This window comes from Podarcis filfolensis, assembly GCF_964270895.1.
Source record: "Podarcis filfolensis genome assembly, chromosome: 11".
NCBI classification, from domain to species: Eukaryota; Metazoa; Chordata; class Lepidosauria; order Squamata; family Lacertidae; genus Podarcis; species Podarcis filfolensis.
This window is the reverse complement of record NC_139613.1, coordinates 34236535-34248740: the sequence shown is the minus strand read 5'-3', so window position 1 is coordinate 34248740 and position 12206 is coordinate 34236535. Positions and strand designations below refer to the sequence as shown.

At 39.8% G+C, this 12206-nt stretch overlaps 1 protein-coding gene across 5 annotated transcripts in view; it reads right to left on the bottom strand.

Moving 5' to 3' along the window:
- ADGRV1 (adhesion G protein-coupled receptor V1) overlaps window positions 1-12206 on the bottom strand; it is a 234284-nt gene that overhangs the window by 111995 nt on the left and 110083 nt on the right. For 4 of the 5 annotated variants that reach the window (XR_014539750.1, XM_083576416.1, XM_083576417.1 and 1 more), the window contains 9 exons: window positions 10990-11463; window positions 9631-9774; window positions 8824-8995; window positions 7956-8091; window positions 6319-7172; window positions 5262-5379; window positions 4282-4453; window positions 2513-2755; window positions 500-907 (listed from right to left, as the gene is read on the bottom strand). Coding sequence is in view for 4 of the 5 variants with exons in the window: in XM_083576416.1 (XP_083432542.1) it covers window positions 500-907; window positions 2513-2755; window positions 4282-4453; window positions 5262-5379; window positions 6319-7172; window positions 7956-8091; window positions 8824-8995; window positions 9631-9774; window positions 10990-11463 (2721 nt within the window). In the remaining variant the exon portion in view is untranslated. Of the gene's footprint in view, window positions 1-499; window positions 908-2512; window positions 2756-4281; window positions 4454-5261; window positions 5380-6318; window positions 7173-7955; window positions 8092-8823; window positions 8996-9630; window positions 9775-10989; window positions 11464-12206 lie in introns of those variants that run through there. The other variant, XM_083576419.1, reaches the window with a different exon arrangement.

The window sequence follows — 12206 nt, the reverse complement described above, 5'->3', positions numbered from 1 at the left end:
CAGGTAGCAATCACACTTTCCTTCCATACCCAAACTAGTTTATTAGAATTAAGATTTTCCAAGACAAAGCCAACTAATGCTCTTATCCTAAAGACATTATTTGGAGGTGAACCCCAATGATTACAGTTAAGTTTTCCCCCCTATATAAGGGTCACGACCTTAAGTTCCCTCAAGTGGCCAGTGCAAATTCCCTTACACGTTTGAATACTGGCTCTATCACAGCATACAGTATTGCCCATCCCAACTTACTATCTAAGTTGGGCATCTGAACCAACAGCTTTCATATAAGAAGCAGGCTGGCAAATACCTTCCTAGTATGTTCTTGTTACAGAAGACTCATAGTCAGTTCTGTTTTTCAGAATCAAAGCAACATTTCCCCCCACAGAGCCATGGCTGCTGTTTATCATTTTCATCAGCTTACATCCCCCAAGGAGTTGTTGCATCCATGCCTAAATCTAGGGCCCATTCATCATGGCCAAAGGAACATCTGCATATGTACCTTATCAATTATGTGCATCACTGCAGCAAGCTGCTCTTCTGTACTTTCTGTGACCACTTTGATGTTTAAATACTGGAGGACTCTGTTCAAAATTATGTCATCAAGTGGTTGGGACAACTGATCAGCCAGACCCCAGACTGCTTGAGAGTTTGAATCAGACACAATGGTGATGTTGGCAATACCATAGATGTCATCAACTCTGGCACCACCAGTAGGATTGAAAAGCACAGCCTGGAAACGTTTAGGAAACGGATTTAAGGATCCAGTATCTGGAGTGAGTGTTATATCCAGAACAGCATCTCTCTGCCCAGATGCAAAGGACAGCGTTCCTTCAGATCTGGCAAAATCTTGCCCAGAAATGGCTGGTGATATCATTATGCGGCCAAGAGCTTCAGGTCTTATCAGCTCCTATAAATAAATAAATAAATAAATAAGCAAGGAAGCTCTAGGTAAGGATTAAGAAATACTGTGCAAAGCCAGGTTTGCTTCAAATTATGAACATTTTAAAATGCATTTTTCATATTTTTTTATCTTGACTTCAAATGAAATTAATCAGGATGATGCTGGAAAATGTGTTTGGCAAAGTATTTCTAACAAAGTGCTAGGTTTGAGGCTGGCTAGTCAGTGATGTATCATGTTAGGCTAGGTTGTAAAATACATATTTCTGAACTGTGTGGTCTGCGTCAGGAGAAGACAGGACCAGAACACATGTCGAATGGGGATTAGCAAGATTTGATTGATGAGCTTGGCACAGAAGTGTAGCATCGATACTCCACCAGAGTATGGGGGCAACTGTTGCCACTGCTCTTAATGATGATTAACAAAGTACATTTCCTGCTCAACTAAAAATTGTAATAGTTCAGCCATGCTGGATAAAAGTCGGTTTAAACCAGTTCCAAACAGAACTGCCTATTCTTCCTTAAGTAAACCAGTGCAGTTACTTATGAGAAGTGACATGTTAGAGAACAAAGTCATTGCCTGTCAGTTACTGGCAGAAACAACTGTTTATTTGCCCCTTCCAGATGGCTCAGTGAGACCAGCAAGAATGAAGGAAGTGGGGAGTGATTTTTTTTTAATAATAAAAAAACCACCTAAAACTATTTGCAAGAGGAGAATGGGGATAAGGATCTCAAGGCAAATTCCTTGTTCTTCCTGCCTCCTACTTGACTTCCTTTCCCTAATCTCCTTCATGCTTTGGCAATCTGCCATGCATGCTTGTTAAGACCATGGAGGTTGCAGAGTGTGTGATCTAAATGAGGCAAATGATCATCAACCTGCAATTTTCATAGTTTGATTCTTATGTATTAGTGTCATGACATTGTGAAAATGCTGTGAAATAGCATGCACACAGTTGTATAACATAGTATCTCCAGAAAACACACACAGCGACAAAGCAAGTGTGCAAAAATAACTCAAGGACATTTAATAAACAAAGCAGAACATTTGAAACTATGTTGCACTGAATCAGACCATCATCCTATAGGTTGGTATCAAACTCATTCTCTGAGTGGTAAACCTGATGGTAGTCAAAATGCTCCCATTCAAAATCAAGAGAGTCACTACAACTGAGCTCAGTGAGACACAGGTCACAATTTACTCTTGCAAGTGTCAGCATAGCATAGCTGATGAAGTATGAGATGTAGACTAGGGAGACCTTGGCTCAAGCCCCAGCTTAGCAATGAAGGTCCTGGATGATGTGTAACAGTCGCTATCTCACCATCCAATAATAAGGGAAAGAAACCCAGGGCGTTTTCCAGTTGGGACTAGCGGAACTCAATTCCAGCACCTCTCAGGTGGACACCATTGCCATTTATAAGAGAACGAGGGAGGTGTTCATGGTGAGTTCCGGCACCTCTTTTTCTAGGAAAATAGCCCTGAAGAAATCCATGCTGCAGCATGCTATTGCTGTAATTTGTATCATAAAACTTTTGCAAAAATCAAACACCTGCTAACTTTTTTCTTTGCATTAGAGAATAAATGAAGATAGTATATACATTCGTGCATTAGTCCTACCTGAGTACTGTAGCCAACTGAGGTGGCAAGTGCTGTGCTAGAATCTCTAATCACCTGAAGACTAATTAAAGTGGTCTTCTTATGGGCCACAGCCAAACGAGACCCCACAGCAAAGTAGATCAGACCCCGAGGAGAGTCACTTTCTGGGACTATTATGTAGGCAAATCTGGCACTGTTGTTCAGTTCTGCTCCTGCACCCACTTCGTAGAGCTCCACGAAAAAATAGGTTTCAAATTCAGGTTCCTGAAAATCAAAAGGATACTCAGAACTCTGTAAATACTGATGCCAAAAGGAACATCATTAAATGTGCTTTTGAACCGTGTCTTGCTCTATTAGAGAATACATTTGTATATCATGCATTTCAAATCAAGGGATCAGCTCCCCAAAGATTTCTGAGACAGGCTGGTCCTGAAAACAGTTTGCATGAATATGTCTGTCATCTTATATACAGCAGCTCTTTGGAATCTGAGGTTGTTGTTTCCAGGATCTCCTGTGCATCTCTCATCTAAGCCATTCATATCACACATTGGCAGGAGAGTCATTGCAGTTAGCATCCCAAGCCTGGGAAAGTAAACGAGCCCCTCCTTTGAAACAATCGTAACAAGCACTACTATTATGTCCTTTCATCCTTGGCTTCAAAGTATGATTCTCTCCAAGGTTTAAATATGCACTTAAAAGAAAATGGCATGAAACATCCCCCAAATGTTGAAATTTTCAAAATGAAATGGATTTTAAGGCACTTGTACATGAAAGTGCATGTAAAAATAAATAAATCCAATGACAAATATTCTCTACTACATATTGATATTTGAAAGCATTTCAGCTCCCTATAAATCTATGAAAGCATGGCTTTGGAGGATACATTTGATATGCAATCTTCATCCTGCCCCCAAATTGCAGTCAAATGATCTCTGATTTTTCAGCAAAAATGTTTCAAGGCCACAATTCCACTTTAAATCATGTGCTAAATAAGTAGCCTTTATTACTCCCAGAACAAATAGGCAGACTGTGGGCAGTAAGGCAGCAGTACTCGGGGAGAAAGCAAAGAAGGAGCACTTGCAAAGATCTTACTTTCTGGAGCGTAGCTTGGATGTCTTTGAGCGTTAAGTTCAAAGACTTCCATAGAGGATGAAAGATAAGGCTTTCAATGGCTACGACCCATGATGCCTGTGTTCTGCCTCCATGAATGGAGGCAATAATGCTTCTGAATACCAGTTGCTGGGGACCACAAGAGGTGAGGGTGTTTCTGTGCTTGAATCCTGCTTGCAGATTTCCTATAAACATTTCTGTTTGGCCACAGTATGGGCACCAATTTCAAAAAGTGAGGTAACTTCACAAGATTAGATAGCAATCCTGGAAGCTGCTATAAGAATGGTGGATCAAAACTGACCGGAAAGGTATTCATTTTATTCTATAGGGTATGCATGCTAGCTAGCCAAGAGCTTGCCTTTGGGGCAAGCAACAGTCCAATGGCTAAAGCTCTAGAATTTCCCAAAGTTATTTGTGTCCATGTGTGGAATTTCATGGATGTCACTGCACAGAAAACATGACAAAGAAGACCCAGTATATAAGACCCTTTCCTAAGTGTGAGCTGATGGTGTTTCAGGGCCAGTAGCTCAGTGATAGTCTGATGGTCCAGCAAGGAAGCACCTTCTCCCCTGCACCTCTCCTTGCTACACCCTATTTCTTTTTATGCCCTGAGGGGGGTAGTGAGGGGAGATAAACACGCCGTCTTTCTAAGCAGCCAATCTGAAATAACCAGTACTCACATTATCAGGCTTTATCTCAATAACAATTGTGCATTTTGTTTGACCAGCCTTGCAAGTGGCGACCCCTAGGACAGCCAGCAGTTCATTTGCCAGATCCGTGCCATCCTTCTGCAGGACAACAGATGTTCTGTTAAAGGTCACGCGCCAGGAGATTTTCACATCTTCGAAAGCCCTATCAACAAAGCAAACCAGAATAAACGCAACAACAGAGGCAGACATTCGGAAAACCAAAGCCAGCCCACCCAGCCACCCACATTTTCTCCTGCATTCCAAATGTAACATTGCACAGCAAAATGTTTCAAAGAAAGTGAAAGACACTCTCTTCATGGCATTACTTCCTAAAGCTGGTCTGCTACATCTTACAGGAGCCAACTGGATTTAATTTGTACATGTTGCCTGCCCTTCTTCCTTAAGGTTCCAGGATGGGGTATAGCACAAAAATCTAGCTGCTTTTGAGCTTGATGCTGTAACTTATCCTGGGACTTTAGGGTGAATGAATGAATGAATGAATGATAGCAATAATACCACCAGCACAATTGATTTGATTCCCACTTAAAAATGGATGGCAGCAAGGCTGCTTTTGAGCCTGAGATGAAGCAAAGCCAGAACCCACAACCTCCAACCCTAATCAGCTGACCATTGCACCTTACTTAGTGAAGTAAGCCATAAATCACAAGTGTGTGCAAAAAGCAAGGAAATTAATTTCACATCTCAGCTATTATGTATATGAGTTAGGTTGGTAGAGTGTTTAATTCTCTCATTTCTGTTCAGTTCTGGTAGACCGACTGACTTAAATCATATTCTAAATTTATGAGGCAAGTTTGCCAAATTGCAGTAAACTATTAGAGCATCTTGAAAGCCAAAGATTTATGATAAAAGTTCCATGAGAACCTCTTCTGCTCAGGGCAGTTTCTTTGATTTCAAAACCACACACATTACAGCATGTGGAGACAGCCCTTTTTACCAGCCGTGGCCTGCACCTGTTTGGTTGCCGGGTAACAATGAGTTGCACCTCCCTCTTTTCGGAATCTTCATCAAGCACGAGGCCACTTTGCGCCTCTTCACTGAATCCCAGAATTCCATTCTGAAGATCATTTCCTGGGTGAGAAATGGGTCATCCAGAATTATTGAGAAGCACATACTTGCCAATCAATGTTCCATTATTCAAGAATTCATGCAGAACCTGAAATATCTCTGTGAATCTGAATGAGAAGGTATTATAACATGAATTGTTATAAGGTATTATAACATGAATTGAGAAACTGAAATATTCCTGTTTTAAAGGAAATCCTGCCACAGGAATTATTATTATTATTATTATTATTATTATTATTAATACTTATACCCTGTGCATCTCACTGAGTTACCCCATCCACTCTGTTGTGTGTACACATAGTCACACACTTTGGGGTTTAAGCTACATTAGAATCAGACATTTTTGATGTTGTGATCCCACTGACTATGCTTGTGAAAAGGTATTTGCCATTTGGCTGTACACAATACTATCACCAAAGTGCAAAACTTTTTTTTAAAAAAAGTTAATTGAAACTTTGGACATTAAAAAAGAAAATCACCCACAGTTCTTCAGTGTTTTACAGGCATTTTGGGAAGTCTGACTTATTGCAAGGTTCATGGGCCTAGGGTGGCATTAAAATATAGAAAAACAGAGATATAGTGTAGAGAAAAATAGAGAGTACAGCAAAACTGAGTGCCAGAGCAACACAAGGTTTTTAGAGCCCTGATCTAACACAGGCTGCTTTGTTGATATCACCTTTGAAATTTGAAATTAGTACAATGGCCCTGATTTGCCTTGTAATTTTGGTCCCAGCCCAGAAGGGCTGCTTTTCCCTACTGTATATCTCATCAGCATGTTCCTATTTTTTTTTTTTAAATACTACAGTTTTTCTCTAAGCACTTTGCATAAAACCAACAAAAATACAACATTCAGCAAAACTTCTTAAAATCTAGGTAAGCATAATGTAATAACCACCTTAACAGTGTTTAATTTATTTATTGATTCCACTAAAAAGCTCCTACCTTTGATAATAATTGTGGCAAAACCTTGAAAACCATGTTCATCCACAGCTTCTGTAATCTGAGCTCCACCTTGAGGGTCAGAGAGCACAACATAAAACATTTCCTGTCCTTCAGGCTCATCATCATCAAGAATGCTGACAGACACCTGACTTTCTCGTTCCCCTTCCAGCAATGTAACAGACAGAGTCAGCTCCTCAAAATCGACTCCTTCAATTGCCCAGGTTAGATTAGAAATCCCAGAGACAATCTCAAAAGGGAATGTATCTGTCCCACTCTGAGCACTTATTCCACCAAATGTTTTAACAGTGACAGAAACATTTCCCACAAAACCTAGAGTCCTCCTAATATGAATCAGAACTGCATTGGGTGTGCTGCTGTCGGTGTCTTCTTCAGTGTAAATAATAGCTGGTCCAAGACTTAAAATTCCATTATGGATAACAATATCACTTGCCAGTAAGGTAACTGATGCAACACTAAACTCTAGGTTCAAAAGTGGATTCCATGTTGGGTCAAATGGGTGTGTAGCTATAACTTCCACAGATGTTAAGTTCACAAAAAATATTTCATCTCCTTCTGAAATGCTGTCATCAATTATCAAGATTTCAAACACAACCTCAGTCTGAAGGCGTCCAAAAACAAGCTCTCCATTATGAACAGGTTCAAAGTCTTCTAGTGGTTTGGCACTTCCTGCAATGGTCTGATAGAACAGTTTTGTGAGGTTGCTTCGGTAGCCAAAAAGTCTTTGTACATACAATTTGACCATTTGTGCTTCTTCCCTTACTAAAATATTCGTTGAGTTAGGTGCAAACTGGAAGATTCCCATTGGTTCAATTTCAGCAACGGTGAAGCCTGGTCTGGAACAAAAACAAAGGGAAAATTGTATTTGCGAAGACCTACACAAGGAAGTACAACCACAAGCAAAAACAGCTCATCTTACCACTTCTGGTTATCAGAAAAAAATCTTTCTCCAGCCTTAGGTAAGAGCATCGCCATTTTTTAACAGCTGGAACCAACTAAGAACTTGGATGTAATTTTTCAAAAAGAAAAAAAAATGTGTATATTGGATTCATCTTAAATGTACAGTCATACCTCGGGATAAATACGCTTCGGGTTAGGCAAATTCGGGTTGCGCTCCACGGCGATCCAGAAGTAACGGAGCACATTACTTCCGGGTTTCGCCACGCGCACATGCGCAGACCATCAAAATGATGTCATGCGCACGCGCAGACGCGCCGTCGCGTCTTGTGTTCCATTCGGGATGCGAACAGGGCTCCGGAACGGATCCCGTTCACATCCTGAGGTACCACTGTACTGGAAACATTAGTTCATAAAGAGATTTTCTCTCTGTGTGTTCTTTCTCATATGTATTTCTCCCCCCCCCCCCCGGCACACGGATAGAGAAATGCACATGTACACATCTCTGTGTAATGAATGGTCGGAAGGCAAGTTATAATGGTTTTTGCAAAGCTAGAAGGTTTGGCTCTGTAAGCTTCCCAAAGGGAAGACTACTATGTGAGCAGGTCAAGATTCCTTGAATGAGTGGGGGATATAAGAGTAACTGAATAATGAAATGAGATCAAAGTTTTTACTGCCAATGTCCAGCTCCTGAATAGCATCTGACCAATAGCCTTTCTTACCTCAGATGAGCTCCACCAGATACATTGCTATGCACAGCTGACAAATGTATAGCAAATGCTTCAGGGATACTTGGATTTGGTATAACATGGAAAGAAATTGTCCTGTTTGGTTCTCCATGAGGAACAATAACAATGCCTGAAAAGAGAAAGGAAGGAAGTTGCTAAAAGAACAGTTGAATTTTTGAACAGAAACGACAGTTACACATTAGATCGTAGTTTCAGATTTGTCTCTATTCATCAGTCAATCACAAAACAAAGGTTTGGTAATATCAATAGAAGTTAATTTATGTTGTGCTTATTTGAGTGTAAAGTAACTTACAAAGCTGTATTTTGCTGGTAGATGGTGGTATGCCTCTTTACAAAGACTTGGTTGCTCTTCTTTTAACAAATATTAAAATAAAATGAACATATGCAAATATGAATAAAACCTTAATGAATAAAAGCATAGCACAAAACTTGAATTTTGAATATCCCTGGCAAGACACAGCATTCTCTCTTAAGAATTTTATCCTCTCATCAGATACTGCAAGCAGGAAATGAGCAGTCTTTACAGTTCTATATGATTAAAGATAATAAAAGTTATATATGTTTTTCCCTCAAATGTCTGGGCCAGGAATAGAACAGGAAAATGCAATCTTTAACCCAGTGTTCTCAAGAACTTTCTTCTTCCAATGAAATAAAACTGCAACAGTCAGGGTCGTGATGTGATGAACATACTTCTGGCCTGGAAGGGGCAAAATCATCAACAGCCTAAGCCTTGTGGTTTAAAGATTCTATGAAGCAAAAGATGGTGCCAACAGTAGAGCATATGATTTGCATGTAGAAGATCTCAGGTTCTTCTTGTAAAGGGCAAAATGGAAGCACTCACCAGAAGCTGGTTTAATATTGCCTGGTTGAAGGAACTCTGGAATCAAGCCAGGTGGATATCCAGAACTCCACATTACTGTGATGGAGCCATACACTCCTTTCCGAGTTATCATTGCTTGGGTTGTCCCTGCTGTAATATTTGTAAGTCGTAAGATAGCAGACTCAAAGGCAACCTACCCAAATGGAGAAAGATGTTGTTATTGTGAGAAATGGATGATTTTACCTGCACATACATGTTATTCTTTAGCAGCAGCCACATGGTGCTTAAAGTAAATTTATACTTTTGTGGATCAAATATTCCTATATGAAGTATTGCTTCTACTGGCAGCATCATACACTCCTTTAACAACCCTAGAATTTTTACATCTGGCTCTGGAACGCATCTAATTCTCACACTATCAGCACAAGGTATTTTTTTTTGCACATACACATGGCAACAAGATACAGTGGGTCACTTCTCCTCTCCTCTGAAGTCTAATGATATCTAAATGAAAATCTCCTGAAGCAGTTGATAGAATTTGGAACCATATAACAAAAACTATTCATGTTTTTCAAAACCAAATGTATTAGTATTTGATCCATAAAAATCTACATTCTGCTCTTTGCACAAGCTGCTTACTAAATGCACGGCAAGTAAATAGAAGCACCTATTGAAACCAAAAACCTCACCAGTTTTTACACTGATACATTTACAAATAATTTGTTCAAATGCTTCAGCATATGGCAGCCAGTTAATTCTAACAACATTGTGTCTGCATTAATTTTGATCTGCCCTCTGGTGGTACAGATGTTACATGGCTGTACTTACCTGAGAATTGGCAGCTTCTTTGGGAATTGGGACAGAGACTGACATCGTTGTATTTAATATTTTAGGCACAATATTGGCACTAATATTAAACAGGGTTACGCTGTTCAGTTTCAGAGTAAAATTCAAGCCCAGGAAGAGAAATACCTGAAAGGAGATAATCACTTATCTGTTTTGTCATCAACTAGGAAATAAGAACTACGTGTGAGACATTCAAACAAGAAATCCTCATATTGAGAACTGTTTTAAACGTTGTTTTCTAAAATCTTTCCCAAAAGAATAATAGAATATAATGTTAAATTATGAATAATGGCAGATGGTAGCATATTCAAGCCACAACTGTTTTAAGTTCATCTTCTGTATTTATTTATTGCCTATAAGCAGAATACAATTATAATTAATCATTTACAGTGTGCAAGGTGTTCAGCCATGCAAACCCTCACCCAGTATAGTTCATGAAAAAGCTGAAAGCATAATCAGGCCCCAAGGCAGATATTTCCTCATGGACAGAGACTGTACCAAGCAAGATTCTAGAACGTGAAAGACTCTACCATGGGAAACAGGCTGCCACTAAGAAAAGATTTTAAATTGCAAGTTTTCTTTGTCCATTAGTACAGAGTATAGAAAAAGTGTATTTCAAAGACTACAATTCAGGGACTGCTATTGAAAGGGCTTTCTTGGGAGACAATGTTTTCATATGATAAGAGGAAATGCACAGGCAATCCCTCCCTACTGCACATGTCAAACCTCCCTTCCTTTGAAAGGTCCCAGCCACAATCCCTTAAAGGATATTGACAGACTGGAATGTGTCCCAGAGGAGGAAAGATTGAAGGAGTTGTGTGCGTTTAGCAAGGAGAAGAGATTATTAAGAGGTGATGTAATAGCCATTTTCAGATTTTCGAAGGGCTGACACATCAATGGTGGAACAAATTTGTTGCTCCAGCAGGCAGGAATCAAACCAACAAGTGCATATTAAAGTGGTTTAAGACTTAACATCAGGAAGAACTTTGTGATGGTAAAATTTATTATTAGTTTTTACCATCCATTACTATTCAGTAATGGAACAGACAGCATCAAAAGATGGTGGATTCCTTAGTTAGAGGGTTTTTTTTAAAAAAAGCAGAGGCCAGATGGCTACTGACCAGGGATGCTACAACAGCAGATTTCCTGCCCAGACAGGGATTTGGACTAGATGACCTCTGGGGTGCCTCCCCACTCTGATTCTAGAAAATGGGACTCTTATTTTTCTAGAAAGCTTTGGGTTGCAGCCAAACTTATAATGGACAATGGTCACAAAGTATTGCTATGCTGCTTACTCAACTCAGTTTCAAGGACCTCGCAAGGTAAAGAGAAATTACAGACCTGGGTATGTATTGGCACAGTCTTCACTCCAAAACTGGAACCTGCTTTAACTAGCAGATGTCCCACTGTATTGGCTGGCGTGACTAAGCTTTCTTCACTAGGAGATGAAACATGGTACTCCACAATCACATCTCCAAAAGTCCCCGCATGACGAGTTACGTTAATCTGGATGTGCCGGCTCAGATCGTTCTTCACCAGCACTGACTGCTTTTCAGAATACAAGGCAAATACTCCATGGGGATCATCATTTGCCAAAACAGTGAATCCAGAAGTGCTTTTCTCCTGATCCACATCAGCTCCTCCTTCCACTGAAGTAAGCTGTACCACATAATGCTCATCTATTTCAGGGACATCATCAGGTAATAAGAATATAACAATCTCAGATGTCCTTTGCTCATCAGGAATTACAGCAGAACCGCTGGTGAAAAGGAAATCATCTGTAGTATCTGAATCACTACTTAGCTCCCAGTGAACCTGAAATAAAAATCTTTGATCAGTAAGTTCAAAAAGTGGTGAGACCTTCATATCTTTTTACATATTAGACAATTAGTTTTAATATGAAATTATTATTATTATTATTATTATTTATTTGATTTGTATATACCCTTTAATCAATGATCCCAGAGCAGTGTACGACATTAAGAACATAATTCACACAGCATAATAATAAACCATAATGCACAGCATAGTAGCAAAATACTCATAATAACAGTTCCCCTAAATATGTCCCTCTAAAAGTAATAAGCACATTCCTCTAAGAAACATTTAAACTGATTTATTGCTTATGCTTGACATAGTCTTCCAAATCATTCCAACAAAGAAATACAGTACGATTGCCTATTATGCACATTTAACTTGCACAATTTCAACCATATGTGGCTGAAGGCCACATAAGTTAAATGCAAGCAAGGGGGAGATATTAAAAAGGAGTTTCCTGCTGCAAAAAAGAGTTTTTTAAGGTCTCTGCCTTGCTTGGGAAGTAAGGTCCAGTCCGCGTGCCAAATCTGGGATGCTCCTGTGAGATCTTGCGGGAACTCAGACAGCCCTGTGAGATCTTGCAAGAGCATCTTGGGGGCTCCAGAGCTGGCATGTGGAGGCGGCTTTATTCCCCAAGCAAGGCAGTAAGCTTAAAAGCGCTGGGGAAACCCAATGCCAAATGAACTTCTAAGCTCTCTGCTTTGCACCAGGAAGCACCAGGATGCTCATGCGGGTACAGT